This window comes from Martes martes, assembly GCF_963455335.1.
Source record: "Martes martes genome assembly, chromosome: 7".
NCBI classification, from domain to species: Eukaryota; Metazoa; Chordata; class Mammalia; order Carnivora; family Mustelidae; genus Martes; species Martes martes.
The window spans coordinates 47,188,424-47,212,831 of record NC_137894.1 but is presented as its reverse complement, the minus strand read 5'-3'; the positions used below and the strand labels follow the sequence as shown (position 1 = coordinate 47,212,831).

At 52.4% G+C, this 24,408-nt stretch overlaps 1 protein-coding gene across 1 annotated transcript in view; it reads right to left on the bottom strand.

The window, feature by feature from the left end:
• The window catches only part of SMAD3 (SMAD family member 3), a 112,739-nt gene extending 89,322 nt beyond the window's left edge, over positions 1-23,417 (bottom strand). Inside the window, exon 1 of the mRNA XM_080808401.1 lies at positions 22,810-23,417. Coding sequence (XP_080664527.1) covers positions 22,810-23,015 — 206 coding nt within the window. The 5' untranslated portion in view covers positions 23,016-23,417. The remainder of the gene's footprint in view (positions 1-22,809) is intronic.
• Positions 23,418-24,408: the final 991 nt, after the last annotated feature.

Below are 24,408 nucleotides of genomic sequence, written 5' to 3'. Positions count from 1 at the left end.
GCCACAGCCACAATGATGCCAGCAGTTCCCCTGAAAGTACTGGTGGTTACCTGGGGGGTGAGTGACTCACTGGTTGAAGAGGTCACATCGTAGTGCCACAGTGCTGGAACCCTGGCCTCCCCGGCAGGGCAGATCACTGGGCAACACCCCAAACCACCTTCAGGCCTTGTTACCACGGAGACAGCTCCCACCCCAGGCCAGCCTCAGGCCTGGAACCTCCTGGGAAATCCCTTCAGAGGGGACAGGGTCCCAGAGACTGGGCGACAGGAATCACACACAAGGATGTGGAAAAACTGGGAGGACTCTGCTCAGCCCCTGTTCACCAAGCAGCATGGCGGCCATGTGCATGCACTTGCAGAGCTGGGGAGTGGTGGGGGGGGTGTCTCATTTTTACACTATTCTGGGGTTTTCCTCTCCCAAGAGGGTGACAGAAGTCTAAAGAAACAGACTCTGTGAAACCAGATGGTAATGATCTAAGAAATCCTGGATTCCTGCATTGGAACCAACAGTCTCCCTCACGGAGCTCAAGGCAGAACCCTACATCAGATAATCCAGGGCTCAAGCGGGGAAGGAGGGTCTTGGACAAAGTGCAGTTTGGTGGTCTGTTGGTAATATTTTAGCCAAGGGGCAGGGCACAGAATGGACCGGAGGCTTACCACTAGGATGGGCTAATTCCAACCCCAAGCCAAAGAGGACTGAAAGCGCTAGAGGAATGGGGGTGGGGAATACAGTAGCGGGAAGCATCGAGGCTCTTTAAGAGAAACCTGTCTCCTTTCCAAGACCCCAAGTGGACCGTCACAGCAGCTGAACCTCACTTACCCTTACCCTCACTTACCAGGCACACTTAGAAAACTGGGATTTAACCGACGATGGTTCACGTCAGACAGGCATACGTGTTAGCACCCTGCCCTGATCTCCCATCCATGCTCCTCTCCCCAAGACACTGACATCAGAGGCCTCACACATTCCTTCGTGGGTGTTAATGGACTTTACCTTGTAAGACAACTAACTACTCAGGGAAATCTGTGAGGGGGTGAACAAATAGACATAACCTCAGGTTCATGAAAAGTCCAAGCAAACGAAAAAAACACCCAGGCCTGGGATCAAGAAACCTGGTCTCAACTAACTTCAGCTTTACTGCTAATTCACTACAATCTTGGGCTACTCATCACACCACTCAGGGCTGCAGATTCATCCTCTGTCAACGACAGGGTTGGACAACAGGGCCTGTCAAGTTGCTTCTGACTAGGAGAGTAACTGTTCTAAGACCCCTACTATGGCAGGGACTCAAACTTCCAAAGGACATACTGAGGATCCCCAAGTTGGGGTTCAGAGTATTGAAGTCACTCTCCAGGAGCCCATGGCTACTACGCAGCAGAGCTGGGGTTTCCAACAAACCTGTCAGACTCCAGACTCCTCGATCTTCCTACCACAGCAGGAGAGGCGCCATGACCCAAACCACCATATTCCCAGACATGCCCTTTGAAGTTCACCTCTTGAATCGGAATGCCCCGCCCTGAGCAGGGTGAACCCCAATTTCAGGCACTCCCATGCCCTGTCACCACGCCCTCAGGGGGCCCTTCACTTGACCTGGGTGTAGCTCTTCCTCACACGCTGGTCTAGGCTTCCACGTGGGGCAGGGCATGCACAAGCAGGCTCTCTGAGAGAGGTTCACGCTCAGGAACCAGGAGACCAGAAGAGCCAAGCCTACTGCCTCCGATCACTAGTTACACCACCCATGGCTTCACTGGACTCTCGCTTCCCCCTCCAGGGCATTCAGCCAGCGCCGCCCACTTACCACTGCGCTGCTTGCTGGCTGGTGTCCTGGGCCAAGTCGCTCAGGGCCTCCGACCCTCCATTTGCTCATCTAGACTCGCATCTATTTCCAGGGACTGTCACAGAGGTGAAATGAATTCATACACATGAGCGTGCTCTGTACATTGCAAAACACTGTACATAGGGTAGGTCATGGTGGCGGTGTCCCCTTCCCTGTGACAGCAGCTGGAAAAGAATCCACTATCCTCACATTTATTTCTGAGGCCACACAGTGTAGTCAAAGAACCACACTGACAAAGGACTAGAGGAAGAGCCTAAGTCCCTGCTTCTGCATTCCCAGGTAAATTGTCCCTGGTCACCTACAAAATAGGGGTAAGACCCCCTCTGCCCTGCCCCCACCCAAGGCCGTCTCAAGACAGAACAATGGGCAGTCGCTCTGCAGGCTCTAGAAGCATGCCAGCCATCCCCCCACCACGAGGTTGGATATGAAGGAGGTCACAGAAGAAAATGTGGCTCATTTTCCTGCTGTTCACCATCTCCAAGAGGCTTCAAGGCAAAAGGAGAATTTGTTGAAAGCAGCAGCCATGATCATAGCCTGGCTTCTTCAGAACTAACAGCCCAAAGCAGCCATCCTCCCCTACACACACCCCAATTTTAAAAAAAGCCCACTTTGTAAAAGAAAGCTGTTGGGTGTGCTCACACCCATGGGGGTCTCCTGGAAACCATGAGTCAGGGGCTGAGGGTCTCTGGGGGAAAGCCCCCCCCTTCTAGCTTCCCTGGGCCCTCTCTGTCCAGAGCAAGGGGACCCTGACAAAGGGATGAGGTCAGGCGGGCCACACCACACACTCCCAGGTGCAGACTCTTCTGGCAGAAGCGGCTTCCCTCCTCACCCCAGAGCGGGTGCTGCCTCTGTTGGTGGGGTGGCAGGGGGCAGCTCTGAAATGGTCTTCCCAGCAGCACGCAACTGGGAGTGGTGTGAAAAGCAGCAGAACGCCACAGAGTTTCCTCTGCTGCCATCCCCACCATACAGCCTCGGACAGCTCTGCGGTTTGGAGGGGGGGGGGGTCTTCTCCCCAGCTTCTCCTGCTCATCTGCCTCCCTTCCCCGTGTTTCCCCAGCTGACAAGCAAAGCGAAGAAAGAACAACAATGTGACCCCCCCATCCCCCCCCCCCCGAGAGGCCACTTCCGCTCTGCAGCGGCTAAACCCAGTGTGTGCCCCACCGAAAATTAGTCCCAGGCTTGGGGCTCTGGAAAGTTCTGACTTCCAGAGCAGAACCGTCCACGTGGGCGAATGGGGAACCGAGAAAACCGACCCCGGCCCAGAATGACCCACAGAGGATTCTCCTGGCCGCTGAAGTGGTCATGGGGGATAAACTAATAAATGCAGATCCCCATCCTCCACCCCCCCACCCACCCCCAAGGCTCAAAGTTTCTATTTTTGTTGTAGAGGAGCTCGAGTAATCACCTCTGAGCTGCCAGTCAGCTGGTCAGAGGAACTCTAAGAACTCTGACCTAAACCAGGGCTTCCAAAGGGCCCGGCCGGCTCCACCCATTTCAGGCAGGGCTGGCCTCACGGCCAAACCATTTCAAAGCACAGAGCCCGTAAACACAAAATTAAAAGGTGAAGCAAGGAGGGAGGGAGATGTTTACTGGAAACTTAAATTCTGCTGCCCAGAAAATATAGGTCTTTTTTTAAACACACAGGGACACGCACGCGTGTGCGCGCACACACGTGTAATGGCTTTGCCACCCACCTTCAGAAATATGTACTTTGCTCTATATATAACTTTCTTATCTGCCCCCGATTACACTCAGCTCGTGACCGTGAAGCCTGGAATAATTACCCACAGAGAAATAACAGCCTTGGCCACAGCCGGGGCCTCATGAAGCCAGTCCTGCCTTGACGGACAGTCACACAGCTTGCGCACAGGACAAACGTGAGTTTTCTGAAGCACGGATAATCGTTCCCATCCATACCTGAAACGCAGCCACCGCCGAGAGGGTGCCAGGTGGCTACTGGAACCAGGACCAATCGTATTACACGGTGTTTCTCAGCCCAGCAAAGAAAGACGCTCCAACTGAAACTATGCAGAAAATTAAGGTGGGCAGATGGTGGTCATCAAAGCAGGGGTCTGGCAAAGTGCACCCCTCCCTTGCAGGAAGACTTTTGAAAAAGCTAAAGGAAAATTTACTCTTGGAAGCCAAGAATGTTGATGGGGGCAAGAACAGAAAGTTATTCCTGCTAGCAAGGAGGTGCCCACCAGGGCTGTTCCCCTAAAACCATCGACGTCATGTTGAAAGTGGGGGGGAACCTACACAACAGTGGGGTGGGTGGGTGTGTCTCTCTTTTACTGGCTCACACCCACATTCCTTGATGCATCTGTCCCATCCCCCCTACTTCTGAACTCCCAAGTACTCACCACGTGACCACAGCAGGGAAGGCCTTCGCTACTATGCCCCTCCTCCACTTGGGTATTAAGCCCCTAGGGAGACTACAGGCTCTTTGGAGACGGGGACTGCATTTCCCACTTCTCTGGGTGTCTTGCTCAGCGCCACAAATATTTGTTGACTGCTGTACTCCTCGCTCATCTCAAAAACAGCAACTTACATCTGGCCCGTGTGTCTACCCCAAAGGTTGTCATCTCAGAACCTCCTGGAACATCCCCCCCCACTTTGTGAAACTCTTTGGAGTTGATCAGAACGGACAAGTTCTCCTTCCTCCATGGCTCATTTCACACCAACTTAAGCAGTCACCTTTGCATTCTGAACCACCACCTGAAAGAGATGCACATTTAGCTGGCCTTTCCCCTTTGGGTCCTTTTCCATTAATGTTGAACCTGGACAGCTGTGCCCCATCAGATGTCTTAGGCCGCAGAGATGGCTGCCCTGCTGCCAACCACTAACAACTGGGCAAGGACGGGCGTGTTTAAATGTTACTCATGAAGTGGTCCATGCTCTCGACCAAGGGCAGGACCACTGTCACCGAAGCACAGGGACAACAGCCTACGTGCTCCATAGCCCCTGGAATCCACCCGGGGCATTGCCAAAGATCTAACACGAAGGTACGCCAACGTGGGCCAAGGCTTCTGACTTCGTTTCTCGAAAAAAGTGTGGGTGTGTGTAATGGCCTGTTTAATCCATCTGGGCTCCACCCCCCACTCAGTGCTCGGAGTTTCCTGAGCAGAAGTAACCAACCACAGATGGTTCCACTCCTTCGGAGATGTCGAGAAACCACTGACCCAGAGATACAACAGAACCAGGGCTCTAAACCTCAGGGTAGCGGCCGCTGTGCTCACCAAACCAACACGCTGCTAGAATCTAGAACTTTGCTGTTTGAGTGCACGTGCTTTTTGTTTATTTATTTTTTAAGCAACCGCGATCATGCTCTCCCCCATACAACCCCACCCCCCCCAGAACAGATGTCGGTAACACCGAACCACAGCTTTACATAAGATCTGAGGCTCGGATTCTCCAACCTGGCTGCACAATCACCAGGAGAACTTTAAAATACGGATTCCTGCAGGCCCCACCTGCAGAAATTCTGAAATCACAGGTCTGGGGTACAGTCTGGGCAGCAGAGTTTTCATAAAGCATTAGGGACCTTCTACAGGGAGCCCGACAACCAAATGTGAAACGTTCTAAAGCAGGAGTCCCAGTTACCACGGCTCACCTTGAGCCTCTGATCTTTTTCCATTCTGTCTTCTGGGGGCCCCCATCTCTAGCCCCCACAGCGATTTTACAGTGATCCCGAAACTATCCGAATGAGTAACACAGCCAGTCATTTCTTTGAATGCAAGCTCGAGAATCAGAAGTTTTACAGTGGAAGAAACTTTAAAAGCCTGGTAAGCCAACGCCTTTGGTCTGTAAAGGAGGAAAACAGGGGCTGGGGGAGTCAAGTGACTCATCCAAGGTCACCAAGCTGGCCCACTAGGACCTTCTGCCTCTAGGTCTCTCTCCTGACAGAGCAACCCCTATGGAGCATCAGAGGAAGGCTCGTTGTTCACTTACCAGACGCTCTCAGAGACCATTCTCCAGTTCCTCTCTGGAAGGTTCCAAGCCTCAGTGGTCTTAAAACAGCTTGAGGACAAAAGGATGCTTCTCTCTAAAGATTCCTGACTGCGTCAGTCAAATCGTAATCCTCAAAGAATATACTTGCTGGCTGAGGTTTATGAAAAAAGCCATTCGCAAAGAGGCTCCTAACTGCGGTTTTGAAAGGACGCTCTGTTGAGCTGAGCTGCGGGCCTGGCACACAGAGAGCCGGTGGTGGATTCTGGTTTCTTGGGGATACGAGAGAGCTGAATGTTGGTTTAAAATCTCTAACCAACCTGTGAACGCGTTTCCCTTCATTCCTGTATTTTACGACACCACGGACGGAATGGTGCCTAGACGCAGCGGAAGCACGCTTTGGGCTAAGTGGGAATTGCTCTCTGCCTGTGGACTGATTTCCCCTGGCCCAGGAGCAAGGAGGAGATCCCCATCAGGTGGGCCTCACTCCAGCACAAGCCAGAAGTGTCAGAAAGGCAGAAGCATGCATGACTGTCCAAGTCAACCGTGCATTTACAACTGCCAGGCCACCGCAGTGTCTGGTCCCACCACCGCCACCGACTAAAGATGCTCAGTAAACTTCTGGGGAATTCGACAGGGATTATGATGGAATTAAGTGAGATCATTAAGGAGGAATGGGCCACATCTGAAGGTAGAACATCAGATGAAAGCTTTAATTCGTCCCCCTAGGAAAACACGAGCATCCAGAAAACAGCACAGGGGCACCTGGGTGGCGCAGTCGGTTAAGCATCCAACTTTTGCTTTCAGCTCAGGTTGTGATCTCAGGGTCCCGAGAACGAGCCCCAAGTTGGGCTCCCGGCTTACTGGGGAGTCTGCTTGAGCTTCTCTCTCCCTCTGCCCCCTCCGCATGCACATGCATGCACTTGTGTTTACTATCTCTCAAAAATAAATAAATAGGGGCTCAGTCAGTTGGGCATCTGCCTTCGGCTCAGCTCATGATCTCGGGGTCCTGGGATCGAGCCCCGGTGTCGGGCTCCCTGCTTAGTGGGGAGTCTGCTTCTCTCTCTGACCCCTACCCTCACTCATGCTCACTTGTGCTGTCTCTCATATAAATAAAATCTTAAATACATTTAAAAAAATCTAAAAAACAAAACAAAGACACAAACAAACAAACAAACAAAACAGCCAAGGCCAGAAGCCAAGGAAGAAAGAGAGGACAGAGAGGAGTCAGAAAACATGATAGCTGATTTAGAGCTCTGGGATTCTCTAGAGCCTCTCATTTTGTAGCTGCAAAGACAGATACCCAGAGAAGCCAGGCTGACCTTCCTGAATTCACAAAACCAACCTCCACCAGGGAGTGGCCAAGGGCCCCTCGGTCTCACGGAAGCAACAGGACCCAGAGACTACATTGCCTCCATGTGCGCCTCTGTCTGTCTTCTCAAGGATTCAACACTTCATGAAACCTGAGGCCCCAAGAAGAATGAAAACCAGCGTAGGTTGTGGGAGGAGGACAGAAAGGAAAAGCACAGGTTCAATTCCAGGTGTAGCTGGGACGTTCCCTCGCTGACATCCAGAGCACAGCGGTCTGGAGGGTCTCTAGCTATGGAGAGAGACACAGAGCTGGTGGCGGGCACCAGCGTGCACGGCAGTCTGGCTCCAGCCCGGCTGGGGTAGCTTGCCGTCCAGCCTGTGGCTTGATTCTTTTCATGACCGAAGTGAAGGCCGATAGGCAAAAAAATACATAAAATAAAACTAAAAACACCGTGGCCAAAAGATGACATTCAAAAGGATTCTTGGATCAAAGTCCCTTTGTGAGTACTGTTATTCTATCCTCCTCCTAACGGTAACCACTTCCCACATGAGCCCCAGTAAGGCAACCGTGCAGCCCACAAAAGAGATAGAAATATGACCACACTTCCCTCTTATAAACAGGCGATGGTAAACATCTGAGACCACTGGTCCACAGCCGTGGTTAAACAAAGGGCTGGGGGCACCCTGGGATGGCAGTCGGGCCCTCCACCTCCACACATGCTGACTCTCCCTCTGCGAGTGGGGAGCTCGGACCATTAACTTCCGAACCGGAGCTGATCAAACAGGTCCAGCCTCACATGGGGACAACTTAGTTCGGCTTCAAGGCCAGTCTCACCTGGCCACGACTCCTGGAAACTCGGAAATTTTCAAGGAAAAGGAGCTTGCTTTGGTTCCAGGCCTACGCTCAAAGATGCCTCTCTGTGGGGAACCGTGTTAACAGAGCAGAAGGATGACGTCACATGTTTACTGACACCCCTCCACGTCCCCCCACACATGGATCAGCAGCGGTGATAGCTTCCCTTTTTTTTTAAATAAAAGCAAAAAACGGAAAAAAAAAAAAAGCAAAAAACGGCAACTCTTTCAATCAAGCAAGAAAAACAGGCATACCTCAAGCAAACATCTTTAATTAGCTTTGAGATGTTCCCCGGGGTCCCGAGTTATCCCAGCATCTAGATCAATAGGAAAATGAAACATGAAGCCTTGGGACGGGCTCTTTTTTTTTTTCCCCCTGAATTAGAATGAAAACGCACTTGCCGACCTGAAGTCAAGTTATTAGCTTTCTGTGACAGGAAGACTGCAGGGCATTCCATCTCTGCAGAAAGTTCCATCAGAAAACAACCAAAAAACTACATTAATCAGCCAGCACTTTTGTCTTTAACCGCTACAACATTTACAGAATTCTCATTTCTTCATCTATATGCTTTCAGAGAAAGTTTCCAGCAGATTCAAAGCCAGTGAGACTCACAAAGACACTGAGCATGCCGCTAAATGGCACATGGTTTTGAAACCAGAATACCACACGAACCTTTAGAAAATTTCCCCTGGGGGCAGGAGGCTCTCAGCTCTGTGTCTTTCCCCCATTGCACACCCAAGGGCAAGTTTCTGCCTTCCTTTTGTCAACAGGAAAACAAGACTGGAGTGGAGGAGACAGAAGTCTGAACTGCTTCAAGCCACCTGGCTTGGGTCACAAGATGCCACCCTCAGGCACGGCTTTCTGAGGCCTCAAGGGTCTTCCCTGTGAGTCACACAGCTATTTGTCTCCCCAAACCCCCGATCTCACACTGCTTCCACAGACGCCGCATGGCAGACGGCCATGGGCCACACGCTAGAGGCTCTCCATCACTTAACTGTTTCTCCATCTCCTCTGGACTCTAAGCTCTGTGGGGGCAGGAACTGCTCCCGCAGTGGCTTTCCACCACAACCTCAGAATTAGCAAGACATCGAGTGAGTGCTCAGGAATCTGCTCAGAGAAGGTAAGCAGGAATCAGCATGTGCTAACTGAAATTTACCAAGTGCCTAGCAGGGACTGAGCACAGTAATGAGCCAAAGAAACAGTCCACACCCACGACTCCAAGAGGCTTCTCACAATCCATGACTTGTGCCATGACTGCACCAGACACGACGCTGGCCAGTGAGGTCCCAGGAGGCTCTTCCTGGAGAGAGACCCCCAAGGATAAGAGGCCTTTTCTGCCCCCTGGACGTGTAAGGAGGGTCATGCCTGCAGTAGCTGGGGCCATCATGGGACCCAGAGGGGTGGAGCTTGAAGGCAGAACCCCTCAGGCTGAAGACGGGCCAAGCAGAAAGATGGAACCCTCCCCGCCTTCCGACTTAGAGAAAATAAACCTCCCCACTGCTGAAGGTGGTACGTGGGTTTCAGGTGACTTGCAGCCCAAAGTACCCCAATGCAGTGAGTCTGGCCCCAATACGGATAGAGGATAGGGGATGGACCAGAGAGGGAAAGGCCAACTGGCTTAGAGTGGTACCAGGCATGAGGGACTGTGGGCCTCCGCTACGGAGGAGAGGGCTGGAACGATCTGGATTGCTGGAGCCCGGCAACAGACTGCCGCCTTACCCACGAGACGGCCTGGTCATCTCCATGGAGCCCAAGACCCAGTTCCCACGATGTCTCTCCGAAGAACCGGAACATAAATAATTAATACTCCCTGCCCATACTCACCCACACACATGCCTCCTTGTGTCTGTGAGGCAGAGAAAGCGGCGGGGGGGTGGGGGGGGGAATGCGTCTTGTGCTATTTATAAGACACGGCATAGCCACAAAGGATGACGACCAGAGCTCCACAGTATCAGCTCAAGTTCTCCAAGCAAATGCTGCCAAGCTCGGCTTGAATTTACACTTCCCTTTTCTCAGCCTGTGACCGGTCCTCTCTCTCACTCCAGCTGCTCTCCTTGGAGCTCCTCAGACAGGGCCTCGCCTACCACAACCGTGTGCTGGGAGAACACAGGGGACTCACCTCTCCAGACTTCCGACAAATTATTCAGGGCAAGAGAAGATCACAGGAACAAATCCTGAGAACACAAAGCAGTGGTGGAATGGCTCCGAGCCCTTCCCTGTCCTCTGCGGAATTCCACTGGCGGAGGGGTTATGTGGGGCCACGTGCTTCACAGAGGCCCTGGCACATTCCATGCATTTAACACAATCAAAGAGAAAGAGAAGGCATGCTTGCTGTTATTTTTAATTCCTTCCTCAATGCCTTCCAAAATTCCTCAGCAGAAGGATTAGCCACTAAACTTGCACCAGCCACCGGCCAGTGGGATCCTCAAGGCCTCTAAAATGGAACGGGGGAGCGGGAGAGGTCAGCTTCCAGAAGTCTCTGCTCCTGGCCGTTAAATACCATCTCAGTCTCACTGGGCCTGAGGGCATCTCCTGGGTTTCAAAGGGATGAGGCCTGTAGAGGACGGCAGACCTTCTCCAGACAGAGGAATGCCTTACACCGTCTCCCAGCAGCCACCCCCACCCCTGCCCTCTGTCCCTTTCCCTTCGGACTAACCATCAGCCGAGCCAAATATTCCCTAATTCTACTCCACTTAAGGAAGCTCTAGTGCTAATGTGATTCTTTCTAAGGCCTCATCCCGTTTTCAAATATTGTGTTGCCAACTTGCTACACAACCTTAGGCGAAGTCACTTCCCTGGGACTCACAGTAAGTAAGCCAGACAGTCCCTTACCCTTTAGTGGTACCATATGAACTGGCTGGTCTAACATTCCCAGTTACCTTGGCAGGTGGCATAACCGTGGCCACAGAGGTAGGGGGCTTGAGGCCACCTGTTTGCCCAGGTTTGGCTGGACAGTCTGGGCTTATGCCCGCTTTGGGGCCCTAATTAATAACAGCACCGCCCCCTTTTCACTATTAGAAGTATCCTGGTCTGTTCAATAAATTCTATCGTCACTCTCGATTCTAGAAGGGCTGGTAGAGCTTCTGAGGCAAATCCAACTCCATGTTTTATCATGGGACCTAAAGCAACTTACCTAGGCCATCACCTGCTTATGAGGCTGAAAACGGTAAGAATGGTAGCCCCTTGTGGGGGAGCTGGGGTGGGGAGCAGACAGTCAGAGTCAGGAACCAGAGATCTGAACTCAGATTCCTGCTCTGCCATTGACCCCTCAAAGCCTCAGCACCCTCCTCTGTGACCATGAGTAACCCACCCTTCTCAGAGTACGGCAGATGGGGAAAGAAGACGAACTAGTTGATAGGTGGCCCATGATAGCCTCGGGCATACAGTCAGCACTCGGTTCACACTGTCCCACCCCCAGGCGAGAGGGCTCAGGTGACCGGCCCCAGGTCAACACTGCCGAGTGAAATCCTCAGGCAGGGCCCAGAGCATCAGTTCGTGGAAGGTTCTGGCACTGCCGCCTCCCCAAGCATGCACGCCCCGAGTTCATACTCCAGTTGAATTGTGCATCCTTTGTGATTTTTCTCGAAAGCCTTGGTGAAAATCTGGGTGTGAACTCGCAAGCCTCAGTCCTTCTCTCTCAGAAAGCATCTTTAGCGATACGACAGAGCCGCGCTTCATAAAGAAATAGCAAATGACGCTGTAATATTTTCCAGTCTGCGAGTGCTCTGAATGCATAGCTCATCCACATAAATAATGTCAACAGTCCTACTGGGGAAGGTAGTATTGTTCCCGTTTCACTGATGAAGAAAGGAGGCTCAAAGAAGCGAGGGGACCCACCTGTGTCACCAAAGCAGCGAGTAGGGGAGCAGAGGTCTGAACCTGCCTCTCCCGAGCATAAACCCAGAGCTCTCCTCAGTGGTCTGCGGTCCCTTCAGAAGCGGGGCTCCATGGGTGTCTTCAAAAACAGTCCACAAACCACGAGCAGTCCGTGGACACAAAACCTTACCTTCTGAAAACCTGCCAGCTTCTGCTGCCAGCATCCATCCACAGCAAGCTGACTCCAACCACATTTGTTAAGTTGTACCCAACCTCTAAATGGTCAGCAGGCTCTCGGCTTGCTCTCGGGGCTGACAGAAATGAGCAACACGGGGGCACCGGGCGGGCTCAGTTGGAAGAGCCTGGGACTCTTGATCTCAGGGTTGTGAGTTCGAGCCCCACGCTGGGTGCAGAGATTACTAAGAAACATAAATAAACTTTTAAAAAAAGAAATGAACAACACAGACTTAAGTAAACGATGCTGTTCCCTAATTAGGGAATATAATCTGTTTTTTTAAGACACTGAAACAGCGTTCTGTGAATCTGCAGGAGAGAAGGGAGGCATGCTTGCCGACTGCAATGTGGTCGGGAAGTGAAAGGCCTGCTGGCCTAGATGGTCATCAAGGAAGGAACCAAAGAACCCTGTCCGGGGACATTCCACCCAAGGCGCTGGGCCAGGCACACGGGACACCACAGGGGACGCCAAGATCTGGTCTCGAGGCCTTTGCTTGAAGGGACCAGGCACCACTCGGCTCACTTTCCCAAGGAATCCGTGGGAAGAGGTGAGCATGACTCACCAGCTAATTACCTGAACACTCGGGCTCCCGGAGCCCTCCTGGCTGGACAGCTAGTCTTCTCCCCTGAGAACGAACAAAACGCTATTTTCACCAGGCCCAGACATAGCCTAAAGCTGTCCACATGGTGGTGTGAGGGATTAGGACTCTGACCTGGGTAACTCAGGCAGGAAATCTTCTACCAGCCCCGAGGTCGGGGAGGAAATGAAGTCCCAACCCAGCGATGGCTTGGACCCCTACTTGAAAATCCCCAAAGTGCTCAAAGAGCAAGGTCCAAATGCCAAGCCTGGCCTACTGAAGCCTGGCCACACACCCCCTCCATGGCCTGGCCACCCGGAAATCTCCTCCAGTGCTCCGTCTGGCCAGTGTACCAGGCAGCCTTTGCCCCATGTGCATGCTCTATCCATCCACTGAGGTCCTGCTGGAGAACCACCGCCTCTGGGAAGCCTCCTGCCTTCCCCCCAAAAAGAGAGCTGCTCTTCCCCTGGGCTCCCAAGTCAATACTGATGTGACCTTTATGAGAGCATCTGTCCCATAAACCCTCCCTAACAGTGGTCAGTGGGACCTGTCCTGCCTCTATGCAGCTCAGAGATAGGACCTCACCTCTACGTCTCCACATCCCCTAAGGCCCAACACAACGTCAGTGCCCAGTAAACACATCAGCAAACAAATGCACCTGCGGCCGTCCTGCTCTTCATCCCACTTCTGAGACTGGCAACTACAATACATATTGCCTTCTCCCTGAGTTGTAATCCACCCGGATCCAGGTTCAAGGGGAAGGAAATCAATCTCCGTGGAAGTCCCCAGAGCCTTGTCCATACAGTGGTACCACCTAGGCTGGGCCTCAGTCGTGGCCCCAAAATAGAGAGGAGGTGCTAGAAACAGGCCTGCTCCGCCACTGGTGGGTCCTAAGCAGAGGACGTGCAAAGGCCCACATGCCATAGGTCCTGTTTGAAAGATAGAAGTCAAGGTTACAAACCAATAAATATAATATATTCTATCCTTCTACCCTGCGAAATACCTTAGTGCAACCTCGGAAGGCCAGCTTTGCATTTAGAGTTCCCTGACTCCTGGGTTTCACAGGGGAATGTGGACATTCAGGGAGAACAGGGCCCAGAGGCCAGCCTACCCCTGGCACCATCACACATACTGACCGGCTTCATGCACACCCATACAGACGCCACAAGTGTGAATTCCATCTGATTCCTCCATCCCCCTGCCCTGCACGCCTTGTCAGAACCTTAGGCCCACGGGTGCACACATGTCCATGGCCAACGCAGTATGCCCTCCCTGGGGCAGATGGATCCAGGAAAGGCCCACACAGGACTTGGAAGCAATCTTGAGACGACCGGGGCAGGGAACTGAAGGGTCAGGACCCAAAGCATAGCCTGGAAGGAGGAGGTATGGGCCCTAGATGGGCCATCCCTGACCCTACAGCTGTCACGTGAGAGGGAGCACCCCCGGAAGGAGGACTAAAGCCCGGCCCTGTAGGCAGGAGTCCTCTCTTGTGAACACCTAAGGGCAGTCAAGGGCACCACCGCCCGCATCTACACAGCCAGTGCTGACCATCCTTACTCAACCACCAAGCCAAATGGTGAAGTGGTGGTTGGGACCAGAACTGCTTTCCAACCAGGTCTCAAAAAAAAAACCAAAAAAACAAAAAACCCCAGCAACAACAAACATTGTGCACTTGCACACACTTACCGGCTGGCTATCGGTGACAAGGGTGTGAGTCACCGCATTTCTGCTTCAGGAGCCGGCCCATCCCCCGCCCCAGGAGCCCTGATTCATCAAAGTTTGTTTTCAATACTATTATTTTTAGTCAGCCAAACAATTTTTTAAATGACAATAAAGAGGGGGAGGGGGAGAAGGAGGGCAGAACCACCCAAGAATATGAATTGTTTCTCTTTCCTTGGCTGCCCTAGCCCTCAACCAACCAGTGGCATGCTTGGGGGCCCTCACTGGGCTGGGGGCGGGGATTCTGTCACTATGGGAACTGAGGTTCTCCCAAGGGTGAGCTCAAAGAGCAAGGTGGCGGGGGGGGGGGGGGGGGTGTCCTCTGCTGCAATCCACTGTCACTCTCTGTCAAAGATCCCTCCTGAAAGGGAAGGGGAGTGTTTACTGAGCACCTACTATGGGCCGTGAGCTGCAAATATGGGACAAGGGCTTGATCTCTCTTACCTCTTTTGAGTTGATTTATGGCCGTCCCATCCCCATTTTACAGGTAAGGAAACAGGCTCAAGAAATTGAAGCACATGTACCCAAGTTTGCCACAGAGCCAGCAACTGGCAGACGCAGACCCAGGCTTGTCAGACTCCAGTGCCCTTTGCTCTTTCTTCATTACCAGGCTTTTCCTGTCCACCCACGCCCACCCCATCCCCACCCCTGCTCCCCAGGTAATATTTTAAGCATCTGTTGGGTTAGAAATAAATGGCTACATGCAAAATTTAAAGGGACAGCAGAATAAACCAACTCACCCAGCCCTCCCATGCACACAGAGACCTTGACTCTGAATTCAACGAGGGTCAGAGAGACTTTACAACGGGAAAGATTTGAAGCAAAAGGAAAAACCCAATTTCCATCGTCAGGGCCTGCTTTCAGCCGCTTGTAACTACTCAAAAAGTCTTTTCTGGATCCAATACTCCACAGTTGGGCTTAGCCCAGAGGTGATTTTTTAAGGAAAAAATGCCTTTTGGCATTTTTGAGCCGTGACAGCGTAAAAACAGACCTTTAAAACACACACACCCAAAAAGCATCACTATTTTCAAGAGTCCAGTCTAAAAGGAAAAAAAAAAAAAGTGACACCTCAGAGCTACAACTTGGCTTGGCAATCGGTGATGGAACACGGAGCAGCAAAAGCAACCAGATTTATAGCTCTGGAGCGTTCAGAGGTAAACCCGTACACAATGTGTCTTACACAGCGCTCTCGTCCTTTGCTGAGCAGAGCAGTAAGGAGAAAAACTTGCCTGATGTTAGCATGGAGGGCCAGGGGTTACAGAAAAAGTACTTTTTCGGGGGGAAACTCACTTTTCATTCCCTGGCTGGGGTTTCAACTTGTAACCTCCACACTGCCTACCAAAAGGCAAAATGCTTTCCAAAAGTATAGCCTTTCTTTATATAGATACTTGAAAATAAATAAAGGAGGCTTCCTGGGTAAGCTCTGACATATGAGCAAACATTTTCCACAGGTATCCTCTAGAATGCCTACCTCTTCACAGGTCGCCGTTTTTAGGCGTCTGTGGTCATTAGTGTCTGTAAACTTCCGGCTCTGAGAATGGCCAAAAATAGCAACAAAAGGAGAAAAATTGCTCAATACATCTTAAGACACATAGCCTTCATGTCTCTAGCCTCAAATTTGGTCATTTTTATATTCCTTGGTAGTTAAATTTTGGGGATTTAGATTCAGAGAGTTAAGGGAGAGGCAGGGAGGAGAGAAGGGTAACATAATCAAAATTAAGACTGGATTGGAGTTTTATTACTTTCACTTGTATAAATTAATTGGCTCCAGACCGACAGGCTCTCAGGACATTAATAATCAAGAAAGACCTGGGATGTATTATTCAACTAAATGCATCCAAAGGAGAGCTCCTGAAATGCTTACATGAAAATCATTTTAGTGTTAGGCCCTTCAATAACGCTTTGCTCACCTATGAACTGGGAACATCTGAGGCCCAGAGATGTTAAGCAATTTGCCCCAGGTCACACAGCCAATCGGAAACAGAGCTAAGCCTAGAACCTATCCCAGGTCTGCTGACTCCTGCCTCCAAAAGGAACCCCAAAGCCCTGTTTATAACAAATTTTTCTTTGACAGCATTTCTGGGGAGAAAAAGCCTGCTAAACAAACTTCAGCCTAGTCCAGAATTAGCCAAACTTCTTAATTAATAGGCTTCGACTGTGTTTTCATTTTCAATTGAGTCTCTCTGTCAAAACATTCTACAGCAGATACGGCTGTGGCTGGCTCTGTTTACAGCAGGGGCCTCGGGTAATCACCAGCGAATAGGGTGACCTGTACTACAGATTTATTATTTCTAAAACCATTAATTAAATAAAAACAAAGAATACCGTTACACACTCACGTACACTGGCACACACACACGCAAATCCCCTTTGTCAGGAATCCGTAAACTGTAGAGCTTGAGTGATTCGGTTCTCTGGCATCAAGAAAACAGTATTTACAAATTCACCAGGGGGAACACCTACGGCATTATTACAAATCCAAAGAACCCGTGTTGGCAGCCGGTGGACTAGAAGCGACCAGACGGTAGGGGTGGTGCCGGTCTTCTTTACTCTGTCACTCCTGCCCCCTAGCATAGCGTTTGGCTCCAGGGACGGATGATGCAGGAAAGCAGAACAAGGAAGGGGACAAGTTCTCTGGGGATCGTGGTTCTGAAACTTGGCACAGAGTAAAATGAGAAACCAAATTTCTGGCGGGTGGGGTTGATATGGCCATTTCCAACTGTTTCCAGGATCCACTGGTCTTGAAGGTAGAGACACGTTGAAGGCTCCGTGGCCAAGAACTGCTCAGTGGTCAGCAGACGAGTCCCCGCCCCCTCTGGGGGAGTGGCTAGTACCGTCCAACTGGGCCCCGGCCATTCCCACCTGCACCAGGTGGTAAAACCTCCCAGCCCCAGACACAGAGAAGGACAAAAAGTTTATTAGGTCTAATCATGAGCCTTGTTAATTGCAGAAAGCTCTATCTCCCTTTTAGGAGGCTGGGGGGGCGGGAAGCAGAATAAAAAGATGGGAGAGTAAGTAGTGGGAATAAAGTCTGATTTCAATTTTTAAAGCCAGCGCTGCCTGGCCCTATTTATTTCATAAAGGAGCTCACGCAGAACAATGGCTGTATTGTGCGTTACATGGCATTAAAATCCCTTAATAAATTAACAAGGGAAAATTAATGGTCGCTCGGTCCATTAAATCATGTTAATTTTATTTCCGTTAAAATAATACAGCAATTACAAGTTTACATTATTAAACCAATATTTATTTTTCAAGAACTCATTTTAATTGGATTTCTGATGTGATAAGCTTGAGCCACATTCTCTCAATTTCATCGGCTTCTTGCATTTCTCATCAGAACTAAATGACTACCGTATTGGCCGACTTTCTTCCACGATTAAAATGGTCATTTGAAACGAATCCTTGCGAAGATTTTTAAAAAAATAGATCATTCAAAGCTCTTATGTCCACGCAGAAAGTCAGGCTTACAGGATTCAGTTCAGCAAGTGTTAACCAGAGACCCAGAAAGCTAGGTCACACCAGAATGCTGAAATTCTAAGTATCCACGATAATCAACAAGTTACCCAGTTTTTACTGACACTCTTTGTTACATTCTGAGCCAATATATCTAAAGTCACCGTTCCCACCAAGGAAACCTGAATTTCAGGTTTGCAATACTAAATTACCTCTTACTTCAACGAGAGAATGCTGTAAGTGGAGTAAATACTGCACACCGGTCACTGACCCTTCCATGCAGGCCACGAAGTAACATTTTTTACAACAGTACTCAGTTTAGCAAAAGACCAAGAAGATAAAGACATCCTCATTCTTAGAGACCGGTATCACCACGTACCCACAAGTTCATGTGATCATGTTTGTAGTCCAGAAACTTCCTTTGGATAGTAATTCCTCGCATTGACCCTTCCCTCTCTCCCCACCCCCTCCCACAGAATTATCAGTCTGTCCCCATGTCCCTGGGCACTTTGTCCATCCCTGGGCTGTAGCACATTTCCTGTATCTTTGGCCAAGTCCGTTTCCCCGCACCCCTACCCCTGGACAGGGAGCTCCTTAAGCACTGGTGTCCTGCCTTGTTAATGGTACTAGGTATTTAACAAATGAGTGAATAATTCAGTTACGAATGAGTGATAAACACAGAAGGCTGAAAACGTAACACATATCTGTCAAACTCCCTGGTCTACAAAACATCTCCATAGGCCTTCTATCAGCCTGATTTCACAGGTGCAGATGAGAAGGCTCTGAGACATTAAAGGGAACTCCTCAATCCTTCGAGATAGGAAAATGGTAAAATCCAGGACTTGAATTTTTTTTTTTTCTGGCAAAAACAGATGGCGGCCATTATTTTGTTTTCTAGCAGGGACTTCCACAATATTTAAAAGACACATTATAGTCCCCAGCCCCCACCCTCAAATCACTCCATGCTAGAACTCATTTTTCTTCTGATGGGGGGGGTGGATAAAAAAGCAATAGCAGTTAGACCTTCACGTAATGCCTTGTTAATCCTTCCCTTATTGAAGTGGAAGCTCCTCTCAGGCAGGAGCCATCTCAGATTTACCTGCGCATCCTCTCCCATTGCCTGGAATATTGACTCAGACCTGGGAGGGGGCCAAGAACCATCAATGAATCAACAAGATCCAACCCCGTAGCCTCTGATCAGGAACTGGGAGCAAAGAGCTGTCTGTAAGATACACTAGCCCAAACATTCAACTCCTGGGGCAAGCGGCAAGTTCCAAGGTTCCAAATGCCAAGGGAACACCAAGTGGCTCCAAGATTCAGCCAGAGCTCGGAGCCAGCCCCCCAGGGCAGCTTCTGTGGTCTGTGGGGCCCTTCCTCTCCCCAGCTCCCTGTGTGAAACTCCCTTCATCAAGGTTAACCAGGGAAAGGAGTGGATGGACAGCCTCCCTGGCAGCCGGAGGTGGGCTTGCTTCCTGAGGGACCAGAGTGGCGCTCTGAGCGGCAGCAAGGGAGGTGGGGGGACAGGAGATTGACCTCACTATCTCCTGTCAGTGAGGTCAGGCAGACCTGGTCATAGGTCTGCCCCCAGACGTCTGAGAAAGGAGCCTTAAAGATGACCATCTTTTCCCTTTCTCCCTAGGGGGAGAGTAGCCTGGCAAATTCCAGGTGGTGAACAGGAGGAAGCCGTGTTCAAAGAACAGAGTCACAGAGGAAGAGGAGATGGCACGTGTCAGACCCACTGTCTGGTTCAATTCCCCCATTTTCCTCTGGACGTTGACACAAGAAAGCCCAGATTCCCTCCCAAACCAACCAGACTGGAAGCCTGGTCCAGCTCCCAACAACCAGGCCAAGGCATGGAGCCCGTCGGTAGAAGGACAGTTACCAGTGTCCATCAAAACAAGTTATTCTTAAGTGTGCCTGGCCCGATTACTGACCCAGCATGAGCACACCTTCTCTTCCTCTCCGTGGTAAAGCTAGGACTCCATGCTTCCCAGCTGGCCAGGAAGATGCCTGCTGCCTTACTCAGATACTCGGGCAGGTGACGGGTAAGATGCTGTTATACAACTTGTCTAAGTTCTGCCCAGACTGCCAGACCTCAGAGTCTCCTGATAGCCTCTCGCCTGGTGATTCTAAATCAAGCTCTTACCACTTCCTTGGCACGGGTCTCTTTTACATTCTTGGTATCAGTAAGCCTGCATCGCTCCAGCTCTCCTGATCACCGAGACAGGTTACAGCCGGCGTTAACACAAGCAAGCCTGCCGTCTGGAAGACCCTAGGATACTGCCGTCCTTGCCAAAGGTTGCTGCTGTTGATCATGATTACACATTAGCCAAAACACGCTTGTCAAATCTCTCCAGATTGAGGTCTCCTGAAACCCCAGGGTAGTTTTAACCACTCAGTCCCCCATCCCCCTCCACACACCATGGGATAACTAGGTTAAACATCGCCCTTGGTCAGCTCTCCAAAGCCTTCGTTATACAAGGTAGTGTAGAGACAGCAGACAATTTGACATACACCACCACCACACTCTTTGGGGCTTAGCAGACACACTGATATCACCAACGTGGAGGCCAGCTAGACACCTCCCCAAGACGTGGCCTTTAGTTTCCTGCCCACGACCAAAACAGTGGCAGCCGTTGCCAAGGGAGACAAGGTGACCCAGAGGCGTGGGCACAAAATCCGGGGATGGAAATCCATTTTGTCTGGATCCACCCAAACAACTGGGTTTCCCGAAGAAAAGATTAAAAACAAAATCTACCTTCCTATTCGGCCCTTGCTAGGCAGGTGGAAGATACTGCACTCCTAACAGAGAGTCGTGCGAAGGCCAGGTGCAAGTTAGCCTGAACTCAGAAAGGTCCAAACTGTTCCTATGCCTCACGCTGTGGAGGACTTTGGAAGAGGAAAGGGCAGGCCCTAGCTGAGCTTCCCTAGAGGGCAAACCCTGACCAAGGCAAGAGAAAGCAAGGGTTTTCCTCCCAGCAGTCACCAACCCAAAGACAGAACATTAGCAACCTTACCAACAGAGATCCACGGCTGCCCCTGCCCCAAGCTAACTGTGCTCTAGCATTCAGCAAAGAATGTATTCAGAACTTTGGAAGTAGAGAGCAGCCTGTGGTAGGAAAAGGAGCACATGTGGTCAGAGTCCCAAGTCCACTGGGCCAACCCTTTTCATCTCCCTCCTCCAGTTTTCTCAACTTTAAAAAGGAGATAAATCTGCAGTCTGACGGCCTTATCTATTTTCCAGGAGTTTCTTTCTTGATCTCATTAAAACCATGTGAAAGTGCTTTGTAAACTATAAAGCACTTTACACAGCTGCTCATTTTATAACTAATGCCTTTCTTTCTTTTTTTTCCTGTTTCAAGGCACAAAGCACTTGTCCTCAATGCACCCAGACAGGTAAGAAGGCACGTTTTGCACACCCCTCCTCAGATGTGAGAAGTATGACACTCATTCACCCTACCCCCGCCCCCCTAACCAAAGGAATAAAGAAGAATTCAGAACCAGAGCTGGGCCCAGAATCCAAGGCTCACGACCCCATCACATCACACCACCGCCTCTGAAGTAAATTCTGGCTCCTGATCACAGGCCCAGGGCGCACTTCCCAGACGACACACCACCTTCCCCCCCCTTTATTGACTGGATCCACCCAGTTAAAAAAAAAATATACTACTTTTTAAGCCAGCTCTTCCACCATATGTGGCATTTATTTCCAGAGGAGGCCCGTTCTGGGTTCCTGTGGACAGATGTTGCTTTGTGCCTGCCTCACACGGCTGGCAGGCCGTGTACAGCTGCCCCAAGCAGGTGGCCAAGGAGGCAGTCCACTCCTGGCCCAGCGGCAAGGCCCACAATCTCTGTGGGACTCGGGCCCTGCAGACCCTCTGCTCATTCCTCTGCAGCCTGGGACCCCCAGGGACATCCCACCCCTATGCACACACACAAACGCCTATGCACACACACAAACATCCTTGGTGCAGAGTCCGAATTTAAAGGCGGCCCAGAGGGAGAGATAGGAGGCTAAGGTGTCCCCCCTACCCTGACTCTCCCTCTCTCTCTCAAACACACACACACACACTTCCCAGCCAGGGGCAGCAACACTAAGAGAAAGCCCTGGGGAGTGAAGTCACTGACCCCTTCTATCAGCCATCTGTGAGCTCCCGCCTGACCTAGCTAGCGCGATGCGGAGGAGAAAGGAGGTCCAGACAGATGGCAAAGCGCTTTGGGAAGGAGGGCTCTGCAGGAATGCGAGGGCCGATGCGAGGCCCACTTTGGGGTGCGTTGTTATCTGATCAGCTCGAAGCTCGTTCTCTCCTCCATCAGCCCGCAATCTCAGGCTGAAAGCTGGACAAAAAAATCGGCGGGGGAGGGGGAGAAGAGAAGACCCTAACCTCTGCCACTTCTCTCATTTGAAAGCACTGCGCGGCAACTAAAGTGCGTGTGTGCGGAGGGGGCGGGAGACTGGCACAACCGAGTCTAAAAATACTGGATAAAAATGCTAATCCCGAAGGCAAAGAGAGAACGAAGAAGGAATCTGTCAATCACGAGGCTCCCGCTCCTCACCCACAGCCCCAGCTGTACGGACTGCATTCCTGTTGCGGAGGAAAGAAGTGGGGGGACAGGACTGAAGGAAAGAAAGGGAGAGACACCACCACCTCCACGAGCGCGGGCCGCGGGGGCGGGAGGCGGCGGCGGAGGAGGGGCTCCGGCCCGCGGAACTGAACAAAGCGGGCCTCAACTTCTGTCCCGCAGCTCCCCGGAGTGGGGGCTGCCAATTCCAGCAGCACCCCCCTTTCGCGGAGGTGAAACACGAATGTGAGGTCTGGAAGTGAGAGTGCCCCATGGAAGCCCCAGGCTCTGAATCTTTGCAAATCCAGAGAAGGTTTTGTTTGGGGTCCCCCCCAGCCTCTTCCGGACCGCGCTCCCACTGCCCCCCTTACAGACACACACACACACACACACACACACACACACACACGAGCCCTTTCGCTCCAACCCCACCCGACCGGCCCCGCCATGCCAGGGGTCTGGGCGGGCGCGCTCCCCGGGTCGCTAGGGCCCCCCACCTGGGGATGGTGATGCACTTGGTGTTGACGTTCTGCGTGGTGATGGCCTTCTCCAGTTCGTCCAGCTGCCCCGTCTTCTTGAGCTTCTTGACCAAACTCTTGACCGCCTTCTCGCACCACTTCTCCTCCTGCCCGTTCTGCTCGCCCTTCTTCCAGCCCAGCAGGCGCTTCACGATCGGGGGGGTGAAGGGCAGGATGGACGACATGGCTGGGGAGGGCGCGCGGGCTGCGAGGGGCGCCCCCGGCGGGGCTGGGCTCGGCGGGGCGCCGAGGGGGCGCAGAGGGGAGCTCGGCCGCCCAAACTTCGCCCCAACTCCCGGCGAACTTGCCCGTGCTCCGGGACGGGCCGCGGCGCTGCAGCCAGCGGGGCTCGGCGCGCGGCCCTGCGCCCGAGCGGTTCCCGCGGCGGGAAGGAGGGCGGCGGGGGAGGCGGGCGGACAGCGGCGCCGGGTCGGGAAGGCCCCGAACGCGGGGCGGAGGCGGCGGCCGCGAGACTCAGAGTGGCAGAAGAAAGTTTGGGTTTCCGCACGGGGTAGCTGTTTGGGTGCCGCCTCCAGGAAGGAAAGTCCAACCCCCAGCCAAACTTTGCTCGCCTCGCTCGCTTTGATGCGCAGATCCCTCCGCCTCGGCAGCCTCGCTTCCCCGCTCCCCTCCTCCTCCCCGGCTCGCTCGCTCGCTCGCTGGGCCGGCCCGGGGCGTGCGCCGCGCTCCCGCTCCCGCTCCCTCTCCCGCTCCCGCCCGCTCCCAGTCTGTGTTTCATGCAAATCCGCGTGCAGCCTCCTTTCCAAGCGCTGTCACCGCCCCCTCGCCGCCGGGGCTCCCCGCCTCCTCCCCCGCGCCCCGCCGCCTCCGCCCCCGGGCGCCTTGCCCACCCCCAGCCTTCCGAAGGGCGCCCGGCCTTCCCCCGCCCGGAGCAGAGCACGCCCACGTGGGCGACCCTGGCCGGCGGCGGCCCTGCCTGGTGCGCGAAGGACCCCGCGCGGCCCAGACCTCGAGTCGGGCGGGCGCCGGGAGGAAGTCGTGGGAACCGAGCGGCGAGAGGGGAGGGCCGAGCTCTTGCCGTGGCGTCCACTCTCTGCACCCACACTCAGGAAGCTCGGTTGCAGTGTGGGGCTGGAGAGGGCCAGACTGGCAGCGAGCGAGCGCCGTCCGGCCAGAGGCTGGCGGTGCACCCATTGGGGCACCCGGGTCCGAGAAAGGGCGCGCGGAAGGCTGAGGCCCAGGAAGTCGGGGCGCGCTCTTGGATGTGCGCGGGCTGATGCCGGCCAGGTGCTTTGGCGGCGCCGGAGTCCCTGGAGCTGTTTTTGTTGTGGTGGTTGGGTTTTTGTTTATTGTTTTTTTATTCTCTCCTCAGTGAGATCACACCGGCTGAGAGCCCCCGAGCCCGTGTGCGAAAGAGAGAGTTGGGATGGGGGGATGGAGATTTGGGGATCCCTGAGACTCCCTGGATAATAGCCGGAGCCAGTGGTCCCTTGGGCCTTGTGAATCAAGTCCCGGGCAGAAAATGGGCCTCAAAGACATCTGTTGAGTTCATGAAGGAATGAAAGGGGGCGCTTTAGAATTTATCTTGGAGGGAAGGGGGGATTACATTACTGGGTG